Source organism: Lepisma saccharinum, chromosome 7, assembly GCF_977018435.1.
Source record: "Lepisma saccharinum chromosome 7, izLepSacc3.1, whole genome shotgun sequence".
Classification (NCBI taxonomy): domain Eukaryota; kingdom Metazoa; phylum Arthropoda; class Insecta; order Zygentoma; family Lepismatidae; genus Lepisma; species Lepisma saccharinum.
Window position 1 is genome coordinate 33985513 of NC_139235.1, and position 26051 is coordinate 34011563.

At 38.4% G+C, this 26051-nt stretch overlaps 1 protein-coding gene across 1 annotated transcript; it reads left to right on the forward strand.

The window, feature by feature from the left end:
• The first annotated feature begins 496 nt into the window (after positions 1-496).
• LOC145990186 (protein dpy-30 homolog) lies at positions 497-25170 on the forward strand. Its single transcript, XM_083125846.1, has 4 exons — positions 497-613; positions 9806-9891; positions 10829-10980; positions 24636-25170. Exons 1-4 carry the CDS (start codon positions 598-600, stop codon positions 24730-24732), a joined length of 351 nt encoding a protein of 116 aa, XP_082981972.1. The 5' UTR covers positions 497-597; the 3' UTR covers positions 24733-25170.
• Positions 25171-26051: the final 881 nt, after the last annotated feature.

The following is a 26051-nucleotide window of genomic DNA, read 5'->3' on the forward strand; positions in this document are numbered from 1 at the left end:
CCATGAATTATGATAATCGCAAAATGATACCATAGACTTACAAAATTCGATGCACGTATTGTCAGATGCGTACTTATTACCAAGCAAATTGTCCAGCACCATGTTGATGCAATAAGATGCACTTCAAGAAATGAAGCAAAAACTCCAAACAAGTTGCTAATAACCTCTGCACCAGCATATTTAAAAATCTATTTCTTAAAAACACGGCGGTTGTAATACAAATTAATGAATATTGGACACTATGGAACCACGATGGGACGTCTTTCTGATTTTCGGGATCCCCTCCCCCATCAGTCAATAAAAAAATTAGGTTCCATTGTAGGAATGCGAAAACTGGGAGAAAGTGCGTGTAGCCAATATTTTCATTTTTTTAGTACCGAAAAATTCTCAATATTTCCAGCCACAAATGTCACGAAAGCGAACATTTTTCCACATTAGGAAGCGCAGGCGACAAAATGAGAAGTCCAAGATGGTGATGACCGCACACATCTTGCTGCAAAGCTGCGACTCGATGTCCCGGGTCTGGCATGAACATCGAGCACAAAGGAAATCGTAAATATGTAAAAGAAGAAGAAGAGTGCTGATCTATAAACAGACATGGCGGCAGTTGGAGGTAAGTTTCTTTCTTGTTTATAAATGAATATTGTCAGAGATTTGTTTTTTTATTTGTTTTTTTAAACATGTGTTACAGTATTGAATGCGGACTTTAACTGGAGAGAAATATAGTTCACATAGTATCTTATTGTATGTACATTTTTCTGAAGCGTAATGGTGGTGGTTCGGCGTGCACCGTAAAGAATAGGTATTAATCTTACGTTTCATGGCCCATTGTAGGATATACCGGAAGATCGAACGTCAGAAACTATCTGACGTTCATATATTTACACAGTGCAGTAGTGCAAGCATTCATTGTTTTTATAGTTCCCGAGCCGGCTTATTCCCCCCCCCCCCCAATTTGGGGGTTGCCCGAGAATATTCCTCCCGGTTTAGATGACACTAAACCTTCACTGAATGCGTAAATTCCTAGTATCTTGCAATGTTTTTGACAATTCCAATAATTACAGTTGGATGAGAACATTTTGAGGCCGTGGTGGCTCAGTCGGTAAAGGTCCTGGGTTCGATCCCCGGCCGGTTCAAATCCGGGAACTTTTCTAACGATGGAAGCGGCCCCGGCGCCCACCCAGCGTCGAATAACATGGGTACCTGGGGAAAACCCTGGGCGGTCAGGGGCGTGATGCTGATCACATCAATCCCACTCACGACCGGATCAAGATAGTGTGGGGCGTTACCCCCACACCCCTATACGCCTTCATGGCGTGGTGCTATGCACAGGGGAGCACTTTACCCTTTAGAACATTTTGTGGGTCGGGTACCCTATTCTACACCCTCGAATTTTGAATTTTTTTCTTTTTCATTATGAACATTATTTGATCCTATTTGTGAATAAAAAAAAATTGGAGCGCGGAAAGAAGTATTTACGACTGTACAGCCGTTTAAAGTTGAAATTTTGTCGTTTGAAATGGTTCGCAATTATTTCCAATTTCTAGATCGTGATACTAACACGACACCAAATTTTAACTATCGATCTCAACCTAACTGAACTAACCTATCCACGCGCCAATGGTTCGTGGGGCTAGCATCAATGGTTCGTGGGGTAGCGCCAATGGTTCGTGAGGCTAGCGCCAATGGTTCGTGGGCCTAGCGCCAATGGTTCGTGAGCCTAGCGCCAATGGTTCGTGGGGCTAGCGCCAATGGTTCGTGAGGCTAGCGTCAGTGGTTCGTGGGCCTAGCGCCAATGGTTCGTGGGCCTAGCGCCAATGGTTCGTGGGGCTAGCGTCAATGGTTCGTGGGGCTAGGTTCCCTGTAAGTCAATTACAATGTCCCGTATGTCTCGTCGAACAAAGTCCTCTATGTCCTTCATCCGTTGAACGTGTGTCAATCTCATATTTAGTCCTTTTGTCTTAATTCAATGTCACACAAATCAATTCCAATGTCTAAAGTCGCACAAAACAATTGCAATGTCTCAAATATCCAATCCGCCAATAAATTACATAAATAATATATTGAAATCGCAAATTATCCCATTGCACAAGTCATTCATAACAAGAAAAAATTGCAAATTATCCCATTGCACAAGTCAAAGATAAGAAGAAAAAGAAAATGTTCAGACGTGCGCCTGTGACATGAATCCAAGATGCGCCATGATCAAATCCCTGCAAAACCGTTTCGACGTTACATAAGGAATCTAAATATTGAAAAACGTAAGTTTCCTAGCACGTAGATCTAAAAAAATTACTTTCCGCGCTATTTAGAAACATCGTTTCTTATGAAGAACTAATTTTCGTAACGAGAATATTTGAAATGTGCGAAAAATCGAGGGTGTAGAAAAGGGTACCCGAGCCCATTTTGTTATACACATGTTTTCCGTAGGTTACATTATCCCAGGATTTTTACTAAATTAGAAACAGAATATGTGGTGATGTATTAAGTTCCCAAACGTAACTCATGTTATTCATTTACTTGTAGTACTGTTGATGTAATTTCGGAATGAGTTTACAATACCGGACCACTCTCCAATTTCTATGAAATTTCGCCTACTCACTAATTGTGAACTCCTAATCACAAATCTGCATGTAATAATTAGCGGTCGAGTATGGAAATTGAGAAAAAAACGAAATAAACTATGTTTTCTTTACGTAACGTAACCCTACCATAAGACCAGTAGCTCCACGGAACATGCCAGTTTCACCGAATGGGTGTCACTTATCACACAACACTTTAGCAACATAGTGTTCTGACGTCACGGAAGAATGCCTTTTCATGATAGGCAAGACAAGGTAATGTTATCTTAGCGAAAATATTAATTTTTCTTTGTACTTATGCTAATGGAACCTAACCTAACCTCATAGGCATTCCTCATCTGACGTCAATATCCAAGGTAGCAAGATTGTTGTGCGTAAAGGAAGACCATTAACAAATTGCGAAAGAAAGATTGTTCTGAATTGCTGTGTATGGACAATGGCCATGGTAAATCGCAAGGTTATGTCACAAGTTCTACACGTAAATATACAATTTTAACAAGTGACCGCCAAATATGAACTACAGATACGTCATTAGGACACCGAAATTAGTAAGTAGGTGAAATTTTATAGAAATTGGAGAGTGGTCTGGTATTGTAAACTCATGCCATAATTTCAAAGTTTGCATGTTTTAGGCCCACTTTAAGGCTCAGATAGTCTAACCAAGATTGGACCCATAGTTTAGTGAGATCGATGGGAACTCCTTGATTACGAGGCGACAGTGCTGCCATTCATGTACTTTCAATTAAACCTTTCTTTATATCTACATTTGTTACCTTCTACCATTGTCGATCTATACAGTAGAGCGTCGATTATCCGAAGTAATTGGGGGACATGGGTGTTCGGAAAACTGGTTTGTTCGGATAATCGAACTGTACATGTTTATTTGCCAAAAAGAAGTACTGTACAGTAAATTTATTCATAAAAACAAGGCATCTCTTTAAGTATTACAAAGTAACGTACAAAGGCAACTTAATAGGAATACAGTAGAGCGTCGATTATCCGAAGTAATTGGGGGACATGGGTGTTCGGAAAACTGGTTTGTTCGGATAATCGAACTGTACATGTTTATTTGCCAAAAAGAAGTACTGTACAGTAAATTTATTCATAAAAACAGGCATCTCTTTAAGTATTACAAAGTAACGTACAAAGGCAACTTTAGTAGGAATATATAGTATGTGGTACAGTTTATTAAACAAAAATATGTACATATTACATACGCATTTTGCATGAACAATACATACACCGACAGAAGTGTGCTGATTGTTGAAACACAGCGACTGGCGGCTTGGCCGGTCAGCAGCGCCTTATGAAGGCCCCATTAGAAGCAATGTTCCGCCAGCGGTGGCTCAGTACGGCGACTACTGTGGGAAACTTGGTTTGGGAGTGAGGGGGATGATGGACGGTAGGGTGGGAGAGTAACAGGTGCGAGCGAGTACACAGTTCGGTTAAGCGGTCGTTCGGTTGACCGACGTTCGGATAATCGACGCTCTACTGTATATGCTTGTAGCAAGAATCTCAAAATTCACAAAGAACAAATTAATGTAAAACTATACAAAAGTGTGAAGTAACCAAACCTAACCTAACTTTACAAAACATAAATAAATAAAAGAACACCCAACAGTATTACCAGACACACAACAAGAAAACTATTTATTTTACTTCGCATTTCGGTACTTGTTTACTATCCTTCGGACACATTTATTTATTTTTACAGAAGAAACTACTTACCGTAATAAGTTCCTGTAGCATTGTCGAACATCGGGAAGGTGTTTTGTGTGATGTGGGAATGTTTCGTAGCTGAAATTCATGTTGTTCGTTGAAAATTAATTCTCCGACGGAGAATAGCGTTTGGCACGTACACCATCACGCGTCGTGACTGTATCAAATCCAGTGGATTTGAGTTGCGAACCATTGGTGCTAGCCCCACGAACCATTGGCATGTGGTTAGGTTAGGAAACATAGTTAAAATTTGGTGTCGTATTAGTATCAGGATCTAGAAATTGGAAATAATTGCGAACCATTGGCGCTAGCCCCACGAACCATTGGCGCGTGGTTAGATTAGGAAACATAGTTAAAATTTGGTGTTGTTTTAGTATCAGGATCTAGAAATTGGAAATAATTGCGAAAAGGTCTACCAGAAAGACATACTGGTAATGTGAAAAATTGCAATTAATTTCATCAAAACAACGTTGATACACCTTCAGGAATGTTCTGCGAAGCAGATACATAAGTACGAATGTCAAAAATTAGAGGTGTCCGAAGCATAGTAAATTTTTACCGTTCGCTGCACTTTTAGACTCTCTTTGCACTGAAGCATCTAGATGGTTACACGGTGCAACACAGTTGTCTAGTTCATTGCTTTAGTGTCAAGTAGTGTATTTGGTATCTGCACTATTTGCACTACATTCTGGGTCGGTGTATGTGTGGAGCATGATCACGTGGTGAGTGCTAACTAATGAAATCAGCGTTTAATGCAGCAGGCAGGCATTTGTTGAATCTTCTGAACTTTAACACTGCTTTCTGTCTCCTTGGTTGAACGTCATTTCCTTGCACCACCCTGACACTGGAATGCACCTGAACTACACAGAGTGTCAAAAAGTGCAGACAACTAGACTGGGCTAGTGGTTCGGATCCCACTTTAAACGGAAGGTCCAATCCCGATTAGCCTTACTGTGCATAAAGTGGACTTAAAACACCAAATTAATCAATCAATCAAACCATTATAAATAAGATTAGTTTCACCAGCAATAACATATTGGTTGGCAGCATAGCCTCTCTGTCAAATTTGAGTAATTCATGATGGCAACTAGCACCCTGCCTTTTTCCCAGAAAATGGACAACTTTGTTGCAAAGCAATATTTAGAATGTGTTTTCCCTACCATACTCCTTTATGATTAGTTTCTTCCCACCAGCCATTTGTTTACTGTTGTCTGGTTAGGATCTGCTGTTGGTCACGTGGGGTTCAAAAGGGTTTCTGGAATTGGTTTATTTACGTTTACACAACTATTGCATAATTTCCATTACATTAGGTCAGGTTTAGGGCTTCTAGCATTCAAATAATGCCCCTAAGTTCTTTCAAAGTTAGGTGGGTCCGGTTTAGAGCTTTTAGAATTCATATAACATCCCTAAAAGCTTTCATAGTTAGGTTAGGCAGGCCAGGTTGAGAACTATTAGTATCTGAATAACAAATGCTTTCCTTCTTAGGTCGGTGATGGAATGCCTTGTTGATGGGAAGCAGGAACGCTTGCATAAAGTACCTTTTCATCTTCTTTTCACGAATAAATATGACTTTTTGAAACTGAAAACAATGCCAATTACTTTGAGGAAGCTTCAAACTTAATTTCAAAACCATTTCCACTGTTCTGTAATATTTTGGTTTTCTCCAATAAATGAAGTATGCCTTTTTACATATTTGTTTTCAATGATATATTGTTTTTGGAAATTCAAACAGTGGTAATTGCTTTCGCTAGGATTCAAATTTACTGTAACAATCATTTTCATAATCGTGCGATACTTCATCTTCCTCCTATGAAAGTTTGAAAAGTATCATTACACATTCAGAACCTTTACAGAAGTAAGACATTAGCAGCAGACATCCATGACACAGTGCCCTGTGATGCCATGGGCCCCGGGTTCGAATCCCAACCTGTGCATGGGTGATCTTTGTCATTGTCCCTTCATCAATTTTATTATATCATCTCTAATCCTCATCTTGACGATTAGCCAAAAGGGGCAGAAAATTAACATTTTCAAATCAGTCTTCAGGTTCGCAAATTATGCAATGGATTCAACAGATTACCTTAGCCATCGCCAACAACATGTCGTTCTTCCAGGAACTGTTTCTAACTTGGAGTTCCACAGAGTAGTGTTCTAGGGCCTCTCTTGTTCATATTATTCGACGACGATCTTGCTGACCATCTCACAGCTCCCTCTAGTAATTACCTTCTTTTCACAAACGACTGTAAAATTTTCAGAGAAATCTCCACTTCCAAGGATACTCATCTCCTTCAGAATGACATAACAACGTTTACTTCCTGGTGTCTGACACGGGACCTTACATTACATCCTGACAAGTTTATTACTCTCACTATCTCTCTCAAGAAGAACCTGTTAAAGTCATCTTACTCCATCTCTGGCAATAAGATCAAAGCAGTATTCTCTCACATTGTTTTCGACCAAAAGCTCACATTTGAGGAACAAATTTTAGGCACCTCTAAGAAGGCCATGTGTCTCTTACATTTGCTGTATCTTTTCATTGACATTAGTGACATCTCAGCCCTCACCTTGTACTTCAAATCATTCATTTCCCCAATCACAGAATATTGCTCTCCAGTCTGGTCCATGGCATGTCCCACTCAGCTCTAGAATCTATAGTTCGATACAGGGTTCCCTCATAATGCAATTTTTCATCTCCGCATCTCTTGTCTTTTTAAACCTACAAACTGCATATCAGTGCGATTTGCAAAATGATTTCAATTATTTATACAAAATTGTCAATGGCAAAATTCGCTGCAACACACTCCTTGAGGAATTTCACTTTTGAGTACCTATGCGCACAACACGCAACAGAACCTTATTTTATACAGAAAAACCTAGACTAGAAATTCAAAAAGATCTCTCTTTTACAGACTTGCCACACAATACAATGATCTCTCATCAAGTATTGATATACTTTCCTCCGAGTTTGCCTTTCGGTCTTCTGTTACAAGAAATGTTTGTAAGTAATATGAAATAGTGCCATGTTTTACTTATTTTTGTGAATTCTACTATTCATTTTTGTGTTATTTTGTTATTTTTTAAGTATTAATTTTTTTTTTTTTTTGTTTTCCACTGTTGACAATTTCAGTGTAAAATGGCCAACTGTGCTGTGTCTGGAATTTTCTCAATAAATAAATAAATAAACCATAAGCTTTTATAAGTAAAAAAAAAGGTAAAGTGCTCCCCTGTGCTTAGCACCATGCCATGAAGGTGTATAGGGGGTGTGGAGGTGATGTAATCAGCATCATGCCCCTGACCGCCTTTATCCCCCAGGGTTTCCCCCAGGTACCCATGTTATTCGATGCTGGGTGGGTGCTGGGACCGCTTCCAACGTTAGAAAAGTTCCTGGATTTGAACCGGCCGGGGATCGAACCCGGGACTTATAGTATGGTAGTCAGATGCGTTACCGACTGAGCCACCGTGGCCATGTTTATAAGTGGAAAATAAATATCAGTATAGTCATAAGGCTTTTTATTGACACATAATAATAACTTATTTTAATTTTAACAAGTTAAAGGAAAGAGGACACGATGAAAACTACACATCACAGTATAATTTTTCTTCTTCAGATTCACTCTCATTCATTGCTTCATCTATTTTGGTATGTGGATAACAGTAATTTTCTCCTTTGTGGAAACATTGACACATTAAGCTGTATGAAATAATATTTGCCTAAAATTAGTTGGCTGATCTTCTAGTGAGTTCATCAGACTGGCATGAACATGTTATCATTGCTACAATGTAATGTTGTGCAATGGGAGTAGTGTGTGGAATAACAATGGGAATATGTGCTTCGTGTGTCTGCCATGACTGTACTGAATTAATTATGGCCCAAGTTCCAATTCTTTAATTCCAAATTTATCACGATTCACAAACATTTTTTACGTGGTTTGATTTCTAATTATGAACAAATACGAGGGCTATACAGAAAGTAACTCATGTTTTGGAATAAAAAGAAGACAAGTGAAAGTTGACATTTTTTATTATATACATTTTGAAGCGACACTCTTACACTACTTTTGGACATAGTCGCCGTACAAGTTTAGGCACTTATAGTGATGAACAAAGTCCATTGTCATAAAAAGTTGGCACCTGTTACTTGCAACCATTTCTGCACACCAGCCTGAAGTTCTGCATTGTCATCAAGCACTACGTTGCTAGCCAGGTCTTCATGCGGGGAAACAAGTGGTAGTCACTTGGTGCAAGATCCGGGCTATATGATGGATGGTCGAAAACCTCCCAATGAAAGGCCTGTAAAAGTTCCTGTGTCCGGTTGGCCAAGTGCGGGTGGGCCTTGTCATGAAACAACAGGACTTTTGCACTAAGCTTTCCTCGGCATTTGTTTTGAACTGCTCTTTGCAACTTTGGTAATGTTTCACAATATTTGTGCAGCCATCTTGAAACATGAGGCACCAACACCTCACTCCATTTTCACTCGTCACATCTTTACCGTAAACTTCACACAGTTGCCGATGAATGTCAATCAGTTTAGTGTCTTTCGCCAACAAAAATCGTATGACCGACCTCACTTCACAACTGGCGGGATTTTCAATCTGAGCACTCATGTTAACAATGTATTATGAACAGAGCAGAAGCGACACGAACTTCACACGCCCACAGCTGGATGCGCACTGAACGGGCAGAAGTCCCTGCACAAAACGGCAGCGCTCGCCTCGCCCCTAGCGGCACCCTGCCGAAACGTGAGTGATTTTCTGGATAGCCCTCGTACTTCAGTGTCTTAGTGAGTACTTCCTGCACTTCTAGAGAATATTTTTTTCCCCCTTCCATATACTCCTACATGTCTGTTTGTGAGCAGCCATTCGCTTACTATCGTCTTGGCTAGGGACTGCTGCTGCCATCTACTTCACATACATGGGGTGCAAAGGGGTATTCCATCACTACATCATTTTGTTGGTAGATTAGGTGGGTCAAGTTTAGGGATCTTAAAATACAAATAATGCCCCTAAATGCTTAAAGCCCCTGATCACATAATATCTGGCCTCGAACACAAAACCTCTTTGAGCCTCGTATGAAAATTTGCAAAATCCTGTGTCCGAAGGACTGGAAACCAAGAATGCCTGCTTGTGCAAGCTTATTTCAAATCATAAATTCTCAGCCAACTAATATGTCGTGACAATTTTAAACGCAATAATCTGCAAAATCTCATGTCTTTGTGAGTCGACCAGATACCAAGAACAGCTACACTCTGTGAAGGCACATAATACTTAGTAAGCTTTTAACTGTGATAATTAGTTTCTCCAAGCTTGGAACTTAATTTCACAATAGTTTCTGGTATTCTAAAGCACTTTTTAATACTCCTATAAAACTTAACAAAAATCATTAAACATTCAGAGCCATTACCAGTCAAACTCCTCGTATTTCTGTTTTTCTTTAATAGTTAAAAATAGCTCAATTGAATATGTTAAAGAGTTCCACTGATTTTAATATTCTTGTTTGTTATCCAGATCAACAGCAGCCTGCTACAGAAACGCCAGCAGAAGGCCAACCCCAACAGCCAGCAGGAGGGAATGGAATATCAGAGACTGTTCGTGTGAGTACCATGCACGAGAAGAATGGTGTGATATAAGTATTATCAACCAAATTGTCCATCACCATGTTTATTCTATTTGTTTTATGCAATGAGAGATTCGAGAATTCAAACAAAAGGCCAACCAAGCTCTTTACAACATCTGCTCCAACGTACATAACAATAAGGCCTTACGCCAGAGGAAAATGAAAGCAAATAGTCGTGGACAGTTTGCCCAATAACACACATGCATCCCACTGTACACTAGAGGCATGCAATTTGTGTCAATCTTAACCATAAGTTGTTGTTTCAGTGGCCATAGGTGCTGAATTTTCAATATACAATCTCTGATTGTTCTGGTTTCAAACTCCATCATTGCATAGATATTCCATTTTTATGCTCTAACCAGCAATATGTGTGCACATTCATCTATAAAACCAACCTCTGTGATGGAGTGGTTATCACGCACTGGGTTATAATCCCAGTCTGGACATGGATGTTTTTTGTCAGTGTTCCTTCATCAATTTCACCAAATCACTCATCGTCATCGTTGCAATTCGTCGTCGCCTTGTGATCAAGGGGTCCCGGGTTCGATACCCGGTGATGGCACAAGTGGTTCGGATCCCACTTTAAACTGTAGGTCCAGTCCCGATTAGCCTTACTTTGCATAAAGTGGACTTAAAACACCAAATCAAATCATCGGCAGGACAGTGATTAGGATTTTTTTAATGTATTCCTCAATAAATTCCAAACAACAGCAGTGTTCCACACCCATCTGGGGGGGGGGGGGGGTGATCCACAAGGATGAGTTAATCCAGAATAAAGATCTACAAATTACATTGATGAAGAACGACAATTCTGAAGCCAAGAATAATTTTGATGAAAATATGTTGTTTTTGTTAATTTTTTTTTTTTTTAAGCTTAGTATTAATGTGTGTGCTTTTTCTTTATTACCCCACAGAAAGTCATAGCCATCGAAAAAGAAGCAGCCGCAGGTGAACAGCCAACCAAGAAATCTCGAGTCGATCTTCAGTCGCTGCCTACAAGGCAGTACCTGGACCAAACAGTCGTGCCAATTTTGTTGCAAGCTTTATCCACATTGGCAAAAGAAAGGTAACTTCATTTCATTGTTACTATAAGGCATGCCCAAATGAAAAGGAGACTATGGTTATATCTAAAGAATATTTGCATTACATAATAAGTGAATTACAATTAATGTGTAACATGAAACCTGCACATAATTGCCATTGATATTGATGCACTAATCCCAGCGCGTAGAAGGGAGTGGATGGCTTCAGTGTAGAAACTCCTGGGTTGCTTACGGATCCAGTTTTCCACGGTGTTCTGCCTTCCTTGTCACACGTGAACCGTTGACCTTTCAGTGATTGTTTTAAGGTGCTGAAGATATGGGAGTCACATGGGGAAATATCGGGCTGTATGGAGGATGTGTGAGGACTTTCCACTGAAATGTTTTCAGCAGGTTGAGGGTCTTCTTGGCCACATGTGGCCTAGCGTTGTCCTGGAACAGCACTATACCCTTCGAGAGCTTACCTCTGCGGTTGTTTAAGCCTGAGCAACATGTTGCAGTACCACCTGTGATAAATTTGTGAAGCATGCTCGCCTTCTACGCAAAGAAATTGGATTACAGCTCTCTGCACTGATCTGGAGGAATCCATAATGCACCCATCCGTGCAAAACCACACTCGCCAACTCAGGAAACAGCAGGCGAAGTCGTTCGCTACACCTGCAAACTGGGACAAACACCACGCTATATATCGGCAATCATATTTAAATTCTACGATTAGATACAATGCCACTACAGCAAAGGTCTCCTTTTCATTTGTGCATACCATATATTTACAATTTCTTTAACATTATGAAGTGTGCTGAAAGAACCAATCAAATTTTCACAATTATTGTGCAATTTTCTGTTTATCTGTATAAGTTAAAGATAATATTGATTTAGTTCACTCACCTGTGTGGAATATCATGGTGCCTGTTGTTCAGTGTTCACATTACAAACTGTCCACGTAAGGCTCCAGGTTTGAATCCCAACCTTAGTGTTGGTTTGTATCTGCAAGGGTCGTGCCCATCAATTTTATCTAATAATTATTCATCATCATTTTCATAATTAGCTAAAAGAGGCAGAGAAAGGGTGTGAAATAAGAATCTTCACTGGGTACACATTTTCTAGTCTCATATGCCCAACCAATTCCATACTATAATTGTAACCTGAAATTGAGCCTGAAGGTGCATCCCCACTATGCCTGTCGGCAGAGCCGAGCACAAATGCCGTCATGCATACAGCCTGCACGCTTATGCTGCATTTTTCCTACACTCGCCACATAAATATCATCTCAGCCTTTTCAGAGTTTGAAAATACTATTTTCTCAGCAACAGTACTGACGTACATACACTATCACAAACGTCTTGTTAATTAATGTACTTTGTTATGCCCTTGCTTTATTTGATAAATCAATTTGAAAGAAAGAAAAAAGTTTATAATGTTCAAAGTTTAAAAGTTGAAAACTTAAAGATTTGTCATGACTCAACGAGAGGAGATGATTGTTCCGATGTATTAAAAATTATGACGTAAATGGATGAACACCAATTAAAATTTAGAAAGACGTATCAGAACCTTGTAGATAATTTGTCACAGCTTACTTACATACAAACCACACATTTTATTGTAACCTGCAGTTGTTGGAACATAACAACTTTCCTAAGCACAATGCATAGTATGCAGAAGAGTAACATGTTTGTTACAATACATGAATTGTGTCAAAAGGGGGACATGTGTGTTACGACGCAGGAATCAACTAGCGAGAATGTTTGTTTTCAAGCATCTAGTTCACGTTACAATTACTTGAGAACTATTTGACGCATTTCAATGTAACAAACACCATTCTTAATGAATTTTTCTGTACTTTCAAATGAGCTGAAAATAAAATGGGGTTTCTATTAGAAAAACTAAGTTTGTGTTGAAAATCGTACTTCCTTGCAACATAGTTGAACGTAGTGTGTCCACTAGTTTCATGAGACCCTCTCATACCTATATATCTTCGAAAGCAGTTTTTCAATATTTATTGTTGTTCACGAAATATTTCCAGAGGTAATTTTAGGCGACTCGCCCTGTATAACAGTGATAAGGTCTCGTATGTGCATTATATTTAATGCTCACAGTATTGTGGCTGTACATCATTAAGCACATATTTTTATTAGTTGACAAAGCTAATGATTCAATTCTGCCAAACGTAAGAGTTTGAGTTGTGTTTTAAGTGCATTTTATGCACAGAAAGGCTAATTGGGACTTGACCTACAGTTTAAAGTGAGATCCAAACCAGTATGTGCCTCCGAACCCGGGACCCCTTGATATCGACGTTACCACTATGCCATTGGGGAGACCTGTCAGACATAAGATGAATGATGAACTTACTATTAATTAAATATAAGAGAATGTACAAGAATTGTTTGCCATTTTATTGCCATTATATGAACTTTGCATTGCATGAGAAAAATGCAGCACTCCAGTGCTTGGAACTGAATAAATTTATAACTTTATTTATTCAATTTTTATTATTGGTACAGGGAATCGAAGCTGTGTGTCCCTACCCTCGCATCCCCTAAATGTGCCTTCATATCATGGTTCCATATGCACAGGGAACTTTACCTTACAGGAAATTTAATTTAATATGTATAAAAGAAGGTAAGGAAATATTTCAATATATATAAAAGGAGGTATCAAACAAAGAAAGAAAATTGAATAGGAAAGCAAGATTGTGACCAGATTCGCCAAACTTAGAAGCACTGGTTAGTACTATGGGCAGATTTATAGGCACTAAAAAGTCCATGATATGCATGCAAATATGCATTAGAAACAGGCAAAATATGCACTATAAATTTTAAAAAATTTGTCCTAAAATTGCATAATATGGTCTATGTATACTCTTTATGATGCACACAAATACCCTACCACCTCCTGAACACTGCCCACATACACTAGTGTCCAAAATTAAAGCAACAAACAGAAATCCTTTCCTCGTGTGATTTTTTTTTGTTGATAAATTTGCCAAGTTTAACTTGTTGCTTTCGTGATTTTTTTGTTGATAAATCCTGGAAGGGGTGCCCACAGGGGGGTTTTATGGTGTAGCTTGCGCCATCGAGATTTTTTGGGGGGATTTTTTCCCTTCAAATAATATAAAATTCAACATTTATATCTTTTCAAAAATATACGTATAAATTTTACACCTTAAATGCACCATATTTAATCCATTAAATGAAGAAATGAAAGTGTTTAGGGCATTATTGAATGGGGGTATGAAACTCCTATATATTAGGTCTTAATTGATACGTGGGTTCTGAGGGGGATTCTGAATTAAACTTTGCGGGGGACAGTATCCAACTCTAGGTCTTAGATTATGAGTACTTTAGTTAGAGGGGGATTGAGCATTAAATTGAGGGGGTATCCAGTTCTTGTGTGTTACTATTGTCTTAGACTGTTGTGGAAATTCTGGTGTGGAGACTGAGAATTAATTTTTTGGAGGAGGCAATATCTACTCTTCAATATTAACAGTAAGTCTAAAATTGGCATGGAAATTTTGGTGGTAGGATTGAGTATGAAATTTAAAGGGGGAGATAGAAAGCTCTTGATAAAGTGTTAAATCTTAGATTGTCAAGGGATTTCTGTAGTGGAGAGTGAGTTCGAACATTACATTTTGGAGACTGTATTTAGTGATAATGAATCCACACGTTTTCGACCCCGAATGTGCCAAAGGAAAAGCTGGAAAATGATCTTAAGAAAGTATTGACACCCCATTAAATTAATATTCTTCAAAGCCTGCAAAGAAATGGATGTAAAAATTTTCTTCCTCGCTTCGCTTGCAGTAATTTGTTGCTACGATGTGTGTTTGGCACTTTAATGAGATGAGTATGAAGTTTTTATACTAAAGCTGCATTACAAGACAAGCAGTATTTTCGATTGATTGATTTGGTTTTTAAGTCCACTTTATGCACTCTCTAATCGGGACTGAACGTACAGTTTAAAGTGGGATCCACGCAATATTCTCAATTATGATGAACTATTTTAGGGGTGGACTTAAGGGATGGCACCCCTGTTTAGGGAGGAGGAGCAGATCAATTACAATGTTCAGTAACACTAAGAAAAAAGTTGCTTTCGGTAGACACGCTGTCGTAATTAAATATTTTGTGGAGATTACGATATGGTTTAAGGGCGCGAATGATATGATTTGGGGGAAATGCATGACATGTTTTTGGGGGGTTGCGCCATTGGCCTTAGGGGGCATGGGCACCCCTGAATCCTGGCACATTAAGGTTAGTTTATTTTCTATCTTGAACCAGTTGTCTATGACATCGTAAATATTACTATCACCTGATCGTATTATGTGGTCAAATGGACACACGGGAAAGAATTTCCGTTTGTTGCTTTAATTTTGGACATTAGTATAGTTCCAAGAATTGAAGCAATTCTACAAGGTGGACACATATTTCCAACTTAGTTGGCTAATATAATTGCTCAACATGTGATAGTGGGGGAAAAAATATTGCATTTTTATAATTTGTATTTTTATGGATAAACATTGTTTACCAAGAAAGTGACTTCAATCCCTGAAGATGAGAGTGACATTAGCTCTCAAAAGCCTATCCGGAAATCACCTGGCTGTTTGCCCAGGAAAACGTCTTCATCAAAGTGATGATTAGTTGCTAGAGCTTAGTTTTTTGTCCCAAATAATGTCATGCACTAATTATTAACAGCTAAACAATTGAAACAGTACAGGCAAAATTTTGTAAATTATATTAATATCAAACTAGACTTAAGCTGTCAACAAAATTATATTCAAACTACTCCAATGCACAGGGTTTACCAAGCCGTGTAATTGTGGCGAAAAGGCCAATTTCCTACTGTAATATTCTTATACATATGTAATACATGGACAAAAATTCGTAATACTCAAATAAGGGAGCCTATTTCTTTCAACGTTCACTTTGGATGTCATCGTGGATTAACTATTTTCTGAAGATGCCAGAAATGCAAGGAGTAAACTAGGATAGAGTTGCAAAAAGCCACCTTTTTTGAATGGACGTTTTTTTTTCAATAAAAAGCCGGCTTTTTTTGGAGGAAAAAATGGAAATTTTGGCTTATTTGTTTTTTTACCAATTACAGCTAACCTATTTCACTGGAAGTTACTGTTATGAGTTTACAGGTTTGTAGTGACATATTTTACAACTAGCTAAATGAAATTTACATGATGTAGCAGCCAAGAGACAGATATTGGCCAATCCCAGTGGACACATATTGCATAACCGTTTAGATACAATTTTAACCCTAGCTTGCCGATAGGGGGGGGGGGGGTGCTTGCAGGCACACCATTTCTATTTTTTGTGATTTCTCATTTCGAATTTCGTTAGTTTTAGTGAATGATAAAATATATGTGAGACACTCATACAATAATTGGTTATTATTTTTCATTAATGATAGTAATTTTTTTTAATTATTATAATTAATATATAACTGCACATATACAGGGTATACACAAATGAATGGTGAGGTTATAAATGTCAATAAAAATTTTGTTTTTCAACTAACGTGGTTGCAGCAAACACTGTTAGAGGTGGAAACTGTCCCAGTTTTTGATATGTTAGTTAAAATTACAATCTTTTTTATATGCTGATTCCAAATATGGCCTCATCACTTAAGGATTTTTCACAAAAAAATCACATTCTCCCTTGACCCCCTCGTTCCCCAGATCTTACGCTGTGTGATTTCTTTCTATGGAGGTTTATTAAAGACAATGTTTATGCACAACCAATGCCAACTTCCATCCAACAACTTCGTGATCGGATAACGCATGTTACACCCTGTCTGGAACGAGTTTGAATAAAGCTTTGATGTGTGCCGTGTGCCCAGGGGAGCCCACATTGAAGGATTGTAATTTTAACTCGCATATCAAAAACTGGGACAGTTTCCGCCTCTAACAGTGTTTGCTGCAACCACGTAAGTTGAAAAATATTATTTTTATTGACATTTAAAACCGCACCATTCATTTGTGTATACCCTGCATAATCAGCAAAGGAAGCAGTGATTCAATAATAAAACGGTTTCTTGAATTTTAATGATAAAAAATAAAGGTGTGGGCCTGTGAGAGGCCCCCCCGGTATGTAAGTTTCTCATATGGCACGGGTAAGCTAGGGTTAAAACTAAACATGTAGTCCTGATGAACACATCTGACCATGAAATGGACTTAAAACGAGCTTTTACATGTTTGTGTCTCAATTTAAATGTTGATTTCATAAAATATGAAACAAATGTTAATATCAAAATATTCTGTGTTTCGGGACAATTAAAAATCTTTACTGTTCACAACACATATGCAGAAGTATAGGAATTACGTGAATTTTTGTATATATCCTGTTTAACAGAGTTTTGATATGGAAGCGACACATGGCTCTTGGAAACCAACCTTAGAAGTAAATGCAATCTTTCGAACCAAAGCAACATAAGCTGCAAGTGTCGCTTGTCACTTGGCTTCTACTGTTTTCTCGGGAACTTTTACAGACTGAAGAAACAAGTGACATGTGTCACTTGGAAGCAGACCCTCAGTAATTAATTCAACCTTTTGAACCGAAATGCGACAAGGAACTAAACATGTCACTTCAATGTTGCTTCACTGTTTTCTGAATGATGTGCATCGTGGCGCTTCGGTCTGCTGTTCTTGCATGCACGATGAACGTTTTACTTTATACTGAAGGAGACTGCGTTGCTTGTCATCTGTGACTTCAGTCTGAACGCTCCTTTATTGGCGCGCATCATGTAGCCTCGGTCTTGTTTGTGCATGCTTGGGGAATGCTTGCTTACAGATTGAATGTCCATGTCACTTGCCACTTCAATGTGACACCCCCTTCCCCCCCTTACTGTCATGTGTTGCTTGAATGTTCTCTATACTTGACAAGCTTGTTAGCTACTTCATCAGAGATTAAGATTTCATTTAGCCTGTAAATCACAGAGAATAAATTGCAAGTACTGTTGATGGAAAAAGGCCAGCTTTTTGATAGAAGTAGGATCATGAATGACCCTCTGGAGTGTTGCCTTGTAATAAGAACAGGTCTGTGGTTCAATGCTCAGGGGAGACAAAGGGCAGATTTGCGGCCAGTCTTATTTGCTTCTATACTTCAGTTTTAGTGCCAGTGTTTTTCAACTGCCAGGGCGCAAAAGGTCCGTTGCACCCAGGGGTTGACGACTAATTTTTTAAATCTAATTTTATATTTGACAACAAGTCTATACATGATTGAACTATGATTATGCCATGCTTGATATAGGATGAGTAAGTAGTTGGGATCAGGGCATTGACTTGTAGGAAATTAATTACTGGTCTGAGGTCTCACAAAGGTTGAGAACCACTGCGAAGCCAAAATACATCACTAGTTGCTCCATGACCAGGTTTAGTAGCCATTTAACCAAATTATACATGATGTACTGGAAAGGCAGAATACAAATATATATTTTACTGAACACTAAATTTAATGTAAAGAGATCTGATACTAGATTTTCGAAAGGTAGATCAGTTTTTTTCTTTTTGCTTCATGTACATGTTCGTATAACAAATTCAAACTTTGTAAATCATATACTATTAGGTTCTATTAAAAACACATACAAAACTACTCTAGTTATGTGAATATGTTTATACTACATAGATATATTTAATAAGCCTACCGAAATATGAAGATAACACTTGGAAAGAACTGCCCATTCAAAAAAGCCAGCTTTGTTAAAACACTGTTTATGTCTAGCTACGAATTTCATATTGTAAATTGTATTTTACATTTAGAAATTAGTGTCTATTTTGCAGTAGGGAGATAAACGAAAACAAAAAAAAATAGGTAAAGTGCTCCCCTGTGCCATACACCATGAAGGCGTATAGGGGGTGTGGGGGTAACGCCCCACACTTTCTTGATCCGGTCATGAGTGGGGGTGCTGTGATCAGAATCACACCCCTGACTGCCTTTACCCCCCAGGGTTTCCCCCAGGTACCCATGTTATTCGACGCTGGGTGGGCACCGGGGCTGCTTCCAACCTTAGGAAAGTTCCCGGATTTGAACCGGCCGGGGATCGAACCCGGGACCTTGAGCATGGTAGTCAGACACGTTACCGACTGAGCCATGAAAACCATGGAAGAGGAAAAGTACTGCCAACTTCTTTATTTTCATGGATTTGAGACACTTTTGTGAAAAAAGCTGCAGAAAAAACTTCAGTTTCTTTTCCGACCACTTCCAACTCTAAACTAGGACCTTCCAGCAAGAGAAAAAAAGTCCTCTTAGTCCTTACTGCACAGGATGGGGGACCTATGCAGTTCATGGTGTAACATTGGCCAGTGTGCGTTTGTGTGTGAATACATCCATAATTGCAGTGCCATGTGCATGACAGACGGTATAAAGTTGCTGAGCTTTAAGAGTCTCCAAAGTGCATGGTATTTTAATTAACCTCTGGTGCAACAGCACTTGAGGACCAAAGCCTACCTACCTATTTCCAGCATTATCCCCACATGCCTCAGCAGAGGTGGACAATCATTCAACCAGTTACGGGGTGGTGTGTGGTCAGTACGATGAACCCCCAGTTGTTGTAGGTTTCCATGACTCGGTTGTGCTACTCATTCATAGCTACCCAATTTTCTCATTATGGTGGGTGGCCACTGGTCCCATACACTGGCCGAAATCTCAGGAGAAAAGTTGTTATGATTCCACCCCCCCACCCTCCACCCCCAGGAGAGACTAACCAGCGAGCATTCTGTAGCCTGAGCCCAGGGCCTGACACCTTAGACCACGCAACCATGTTGAGGGACATGGTTTTAATTACCTATGACAATAATAGTGTATAGTGCATATAAATTTCCATATGAACCACAAGAATATTCTAGATACCTAGATATTGGGATGATGCATATGTTCATAGCGTTTTTTTCACCGTGGCAAATGTATTTTTATTTGATACTAATTTGAGATGAACAAAAGACATAAATTAATCAGTGATATATTTTCCTTCATTGCCTATGACTGTCTACCAACGTGGGGGCAGTTTTTCAAATCGACGCCTGAAGAAATCAGCTGATTCGTTTTAAAAGCACCATCAAGCCAAGTTTGAAGAGCACTTTCGTCACCAGAGGAGCTTCCTTGAAGATTGATGGATTGGGAGCTGAAAAGGTAGCAATCGAGGGTGCAAGATAAAGGGGAGTAAGGAGGAATAACTACCCAACCAAACTCCTGGATAGCAGCTTTTGTCATGTTAGCAGAGTGTGGGGTTGCATTATTGTGTTGCAGCACTTGGTGCTGGTTCATTCCATGTCAAATCAACCGATAATAATTATGTTACCACCTTAAAGATTCAGATTTTTTAGATTTTGTGTTTATACATTGTACCTATCAAGGGGACAAAAACTAGTCAAATTTCAAATTTTTTTGAGTTATTGACTTTCAAAAAAGCAAAAATCCCAAAATTTTACATTTTAAAATATTTAAACCTGTAGATAAAAAAAAAAAAAAACTATTTGACCTAGAGAGCTCAAATTGGTGTCATTCTCTTCTGCTTTTAATGAGCTTTAATTGGAAATGCAACATGACTGTGGTATTTAAATTTTGAAATTTGTAAAAAACTTGAAGGTTTTGTGAAAATCTCAAAAACACTATTTTTAATTTTTTTAAAGAAAAGATATGTTTTGAAGACGACAATTGACTATTTGTGTGCAAAATTTCATAATGGGACGGAAATTAATTTTTTTGTATTGTAATGTGTGCGAAATTTGCTAAATTTGTTGACTTCCATGTTAAAAGCTCAACTATATGCTGAGTGATTGATGTTGAAGTCTTCTTATTAGTCTATTTTATAATTTTTGGACTACAAGTAACATGAAAATACCTAAAGTTTATCACTTTTAATATCACGTAAGCAAATGGAAAAATGTACAAGGAGAAGTCATTAAATAACAGGAATTTTATTCTAAACTTCATGGAGATTTATGCACTCAAAAAGGTTCCTCAGCAACACGCTTAAAGGTGTGACATTCGAGCAGTATACGCCTGCGCAGTAGCTCGTACAGCATGGCTGCTACACTGTTGACTTATTTCTCTTGTATTCTATGGTTATTACAAGCATAAAAACACAGTTTTTTCATTGTGACGTTTCAAGAGACACGCTCCCTTGATCAGACATTTATTTTTAGTTTGACTCAATTTTTTTTAAATAAAAAATAATGTGATCAAATTTTTATCTGAAATAAAAATAAAACAGACTGCTTGTTGTTCACAGTCAAGTTGCTATATTACAACAATGTAATATTGACAACATCCATTGTATAACAGATTCTGTTTTTTATTTAAAAAATTCTTAACATACATTCTTAACAAGCAATATGTACATACAACAAAAACTGTTGACTTGCACCGTAGAAGAGCAATGAAGTGTTATTCATTTTATGTGGTCAGAGGGAGTGAAACCTTCTGAAATCTACAGCAGAATGAAGGTTCAATATGGAGACATTTGTTAAAGTCATGGGAGAGTGTCCTAAATTAACGAATTTGCTGATCCATCTGTTATTTCACACTCCTAGTTGCCACGCACATTGGCCTCCCACTCCGGTGTTCATCACTGACATTTTGTCTTCCATTTTGAAATCTTTCCACCTATTCATACACTATCCTGAATTAAACAATTGTCTCCGTACTGAACGTTCATTCTACTGTAGATTTCAGAAGGTTTCACTCCCTCTGACCACAAACACTTTGTTGCTCTTCAACAGTGCAGCGGCCATGTTGTACGTGCTACTGCGAAGGCGCATACTGCTCGATCGTCACAACACCTTTATGGCATGTTGCTAAGGAACCTTTTCGAGTGCCGAAACACAAATTTTCGTTGTGCATAAATCTCCATGAAGTTTAGAATAAAATTCCTGTTATTTAATGACTTCCCCTCGTACATTTTTCAATTTGCTTACCTGATATTAAAAGTGATAAATTTTAGGTATTTTTATGTTATTTGTAGTCCAAAAATTACAAATTAGACTAATATGAAGACTTCAACGTCAACCACTCAGCATATAGTTGTGGTTTTAACATGTTCAACAAATTTGGCAAATTTCACACACGTTACAATACAAAAAAATTAATTTCCATAGGAACCCATTTCCGTCCCATTATGAAATTTTGCACACAAATAGTCAATTGATGTCTCTGAAACATATCTTTTTTCAAAAAAATTAAAAAATAGTGTTTTTGAGATTTTCAAAAAAACATTTTTTCAAGTTTTTTAAAGATTACAAAATTGAAATACCACAGTCCTGTTGCATTTCCAATCAAAGCTCATCAATGCAGAAGAGAATGACACCAATATGAGCTCTCTAGGTCAAATAGTTTTTTTTATCTACAGCTGATTAAAGATTTCAAAATGTTGTCAAATTTTGGGATTTTTGTTATTTTGATAGTCAATAACTAGTCAATAACTAAAAAACTAAGAGCCGAAAAAATTCGAAATTTGGCAGTTTTCATCAACTTTACTGGTACTACCGCTGCACCACAAAATATCACTTTCTGAGATGTCAAGGTTCAGACACCAGTGGATTTGGCATGGAATGATCCTGCTCTCTTCTTGACCCACTCGCTGATTTGGTTGTATTCATTTAAAGTGTGTGGTATCCTGAACCTTAACCGTTGAATACAAATGTTGCACGACAGTTGAATGGACACTGTCCGTCACATTGGCAAATTCTCGAGCCTACTGATGTTGATCCTCGTGAATTAGAGTGTTTAAACTGTCTTCATTAAAGCCTTATGATCTTCCTCGGTGTGGAGAAATGCGCAAGTCAAAAATGCCCTCTTTGTAATGACAAAAAAAGAGACCACCGCTACTACATCAAAGCAAATGTTAAAATAGTTTAGTTTATTGTTTTTCGTTCCCATTTGTAACTCTTTCTTGGTGATTCAAAGACAAAGTTCACACCTTGAGCTTCTGCCAAAGTTAAAGTACTGCTGATATGTTGTAGAGATTTTTCAGAAATCCCACAAGCTTCTGCCGTCAGTTTTTGTACTTGTGCAAAGTTGATGTTCTTCCTTACTTCTTCGTGATATGCAAGATTTGTGAAAAACTTGTAAATGTTTCCAATGATTACCTTACTTTGTTTTTAATGTCTGTTTGCCTGCTATTGCACCGCACGTAGGATACTGCTCCTCAATGTCATTCATAATGAATGGAAAACCAAATAATCTGTACACAATCAACCACATACATACAAAGTGCGAAGTGTCGACTGAGCAGCTTAGAACAAGTGTGGCAATCCTGGAATGCCAGGAGTGTAGAGGAGGCAAGGGGAAGCTCCGACCTTAGCTGTACTGTTTTTGTTGCGAGATCTTTAGTGTAGTATTGTAAAGATTTCCAGGTTGGTGGGGAGGGTGCTCCAATAGATTCCTTGGAAGCATACACACACATATATACAAGGCCCATTTTTCTTGTAGTGGCAACACTGTTTGTATACTCTTGTCAGTTGTCGCTGGGACAAAAGATGATCGGGTCTTGTTTAGTCTTTTACTACGGATCGTGTGTAGGTGTTTGGTGCTGAATAGTACTGTTATGTGGTAGTTAGAAGACGTTAATGTGAAGTGTGTGTATAATACCCCCTGAACAATATTCCCCCGTAAAGAACAGCGAATATTTATAAAATTTCAGGTTGCATGTGAAGACCACAATTTACCATATCAGCCTGCGTAAGATACTGGCAAAATAGGTACCGCATGTCCTGACGGAGGTTAGCAATGGCACAGATGGGAATGTGCATGCATGCACCTTGCACGTTGGCGATTGGAAGGTAACGCATTCCTTCTCCTCCTGTCTAAAACTTATTTAAAAACCATTTTCATACCTCGTATTATTACCACTGACAAGACGTGCGCAAGATCGTACGAGTCGGAATTCAAGCGTAAGCCCTTGTGAATTTGCCATGCATTCCTTCCACGTGCAACCTGAAATTTGATGAATATTAGCTGTTCTTCATGCTTGAACATTGTTCAAGACAGTATTATACACACACTTCACTTTGTCTTCTAACTATAATACAACAGTACTATTCACAACCAAACACCTACACACAATCCGTAGTACAAGACTAAAGAAGACCTGATCGTCTTTTGTCCCAGCGACAACTGACAAGCATATACCAACAGTGTTACCACTACAAGAAAAATGGCCCTTGTATCAAAGATGAACATTTGCAGCCAGAAGGGGAAATGCCCCTGTAACCCCTCCCTCCCATTGCTGCTGTCACTGGCATTTGAAACTGTGACTCATTTCTTTTAGATGTCGCTGGGTGGTGCAGGGGTTCTTGAAATTGTAACAACAGTAATTTTCAGTTACTGGATGTCTTTGCCCCAACTGGAGCCCACAGTGTGGCGATATATAAGTTACTCTAGTCACAAGGAATAAATGGAAGAGGTGAACTTGAAACCAATGATTTCAAAAAACTTGCTTCCAATATATGCAATAATGTGCACATTAAGTTCAAATATACATTTATATGCAGTATAAAACTTTGCCAGAGTATTCCCAACCATGTGAAATTCAAAACATACAAATTTTTTCGAAGGGAAAATTTTCAAGTCTGCTCCCTAGTTATTGTTCATCTAAGTCATAATCATATTGGCACAAGGTGTAAGTAATGGTGTTATTAATTTTCAGATTAAGATTCTTAATCCATTCATTGCATTTGCCTTTACAGACCACCGGATCCCATCAACTTCCTAGCAGCTTATTTAATGAAGAATAAAAACCAATATGACCAGAGTTCTGGGAACCAACCAGCTGCCACCCAGTGAACAGTGGGAAAGGGAGAACGAGAGTGTGTGTTGTGAACAAATGGCATTGTGGCAGTTTCTTATAAGTCAGTAGAGTGAATCAAGAACTTGTTGTGTTTGTGAATGAACAATGAACTTAGACGCAGAAGTGACTTTTGTTACGTAAGGAAAAATCATGAACTTTTTTTAAAGAAATCCTTATAGTCCTTTTTTTCATCCTTGTTTTTGTTACAGGGTGATCCTGACAAGTTTTTCTAAACTGTGAAATATTGTGCAGCACATGCTCAGGATCTTTTTTAATTATGGAATATGAACTTTTTTACGGAATTACCATGAAATGGCTAGCATCGTTTGGTGCAGCAATGTATGTATTTAATGTTTGTGTAGTAAAAGAATGGCATTAAGTATTTGCTACTATCTAAATCAATTCAGCAATAAAACTGTCTTTTTTGTGACGAATTCATGCTGTTGTTATATTTTTACAAAATATATAAACTGAACTACCGTATAAAAAAAATGCACACCCTGTATTTTGATGGAGAAAAGTGAAAAGTGACAATTATATCTCGTTTACGAGGCTCATTCGGAAAGTAACCGCCGTTTGGGTATAAATAAAAAACCCGCATAGATACAACAAATTTTTACTTTACATCTGAAAGGTACAGCTGTCCTCTATTTTTCAACATAGTCGCCATGTAAACAGTGGCGCAGGAACGGGGGGGTACAGGGGTACATTTTACCCCCCTAAATTTTTGAAGGGGGGTACTGTACCCCCCTAAATCCGTAAATCGAGTTGTACCCCTTGTACCCCCCCCCTTGGTAATTTGACAGCAGACGCAAGGTGCTACTGTTAAAAGATCCTATTTTCAGTGCGCCCAATAAAAAAGTGTAGCTATATTGTTTATAACTTATAAACATTATCTTCCTTACCACAGAAATTCAAACCATTCTAAACTTACTCTACTATTGAGCAACCACAAGGAAAAAACTTTGAACGAAAAGTCCCAGCGCAGCTTTCCCTTCTTCCGTTCAGCTCGGGCCATAAGGAAGCATGGTCCACTCTCCCCCCCCCCCCTCCACGCGGGAGTACGGTGCACAGGAGTCGCGGGTGTGCGCAGATTATTTTGCTTGTGGTTCCACTATACATTGTGGTTGCTACTAGTTAGTTCATTGACCTAATGGAAAACCTCTTTAAGGAGATGAAAATTGTTTAAACTGTGTGTGAAACGATGGAATCAGATTTGCTCTCAGAAAATCACGCTGTAGACGAATGCTCCTTTGCGTAAGGGGGGGGGGGGAGGGAAAGTACACTTTTCTAAAGAAAACGTCGCGTCGATTCG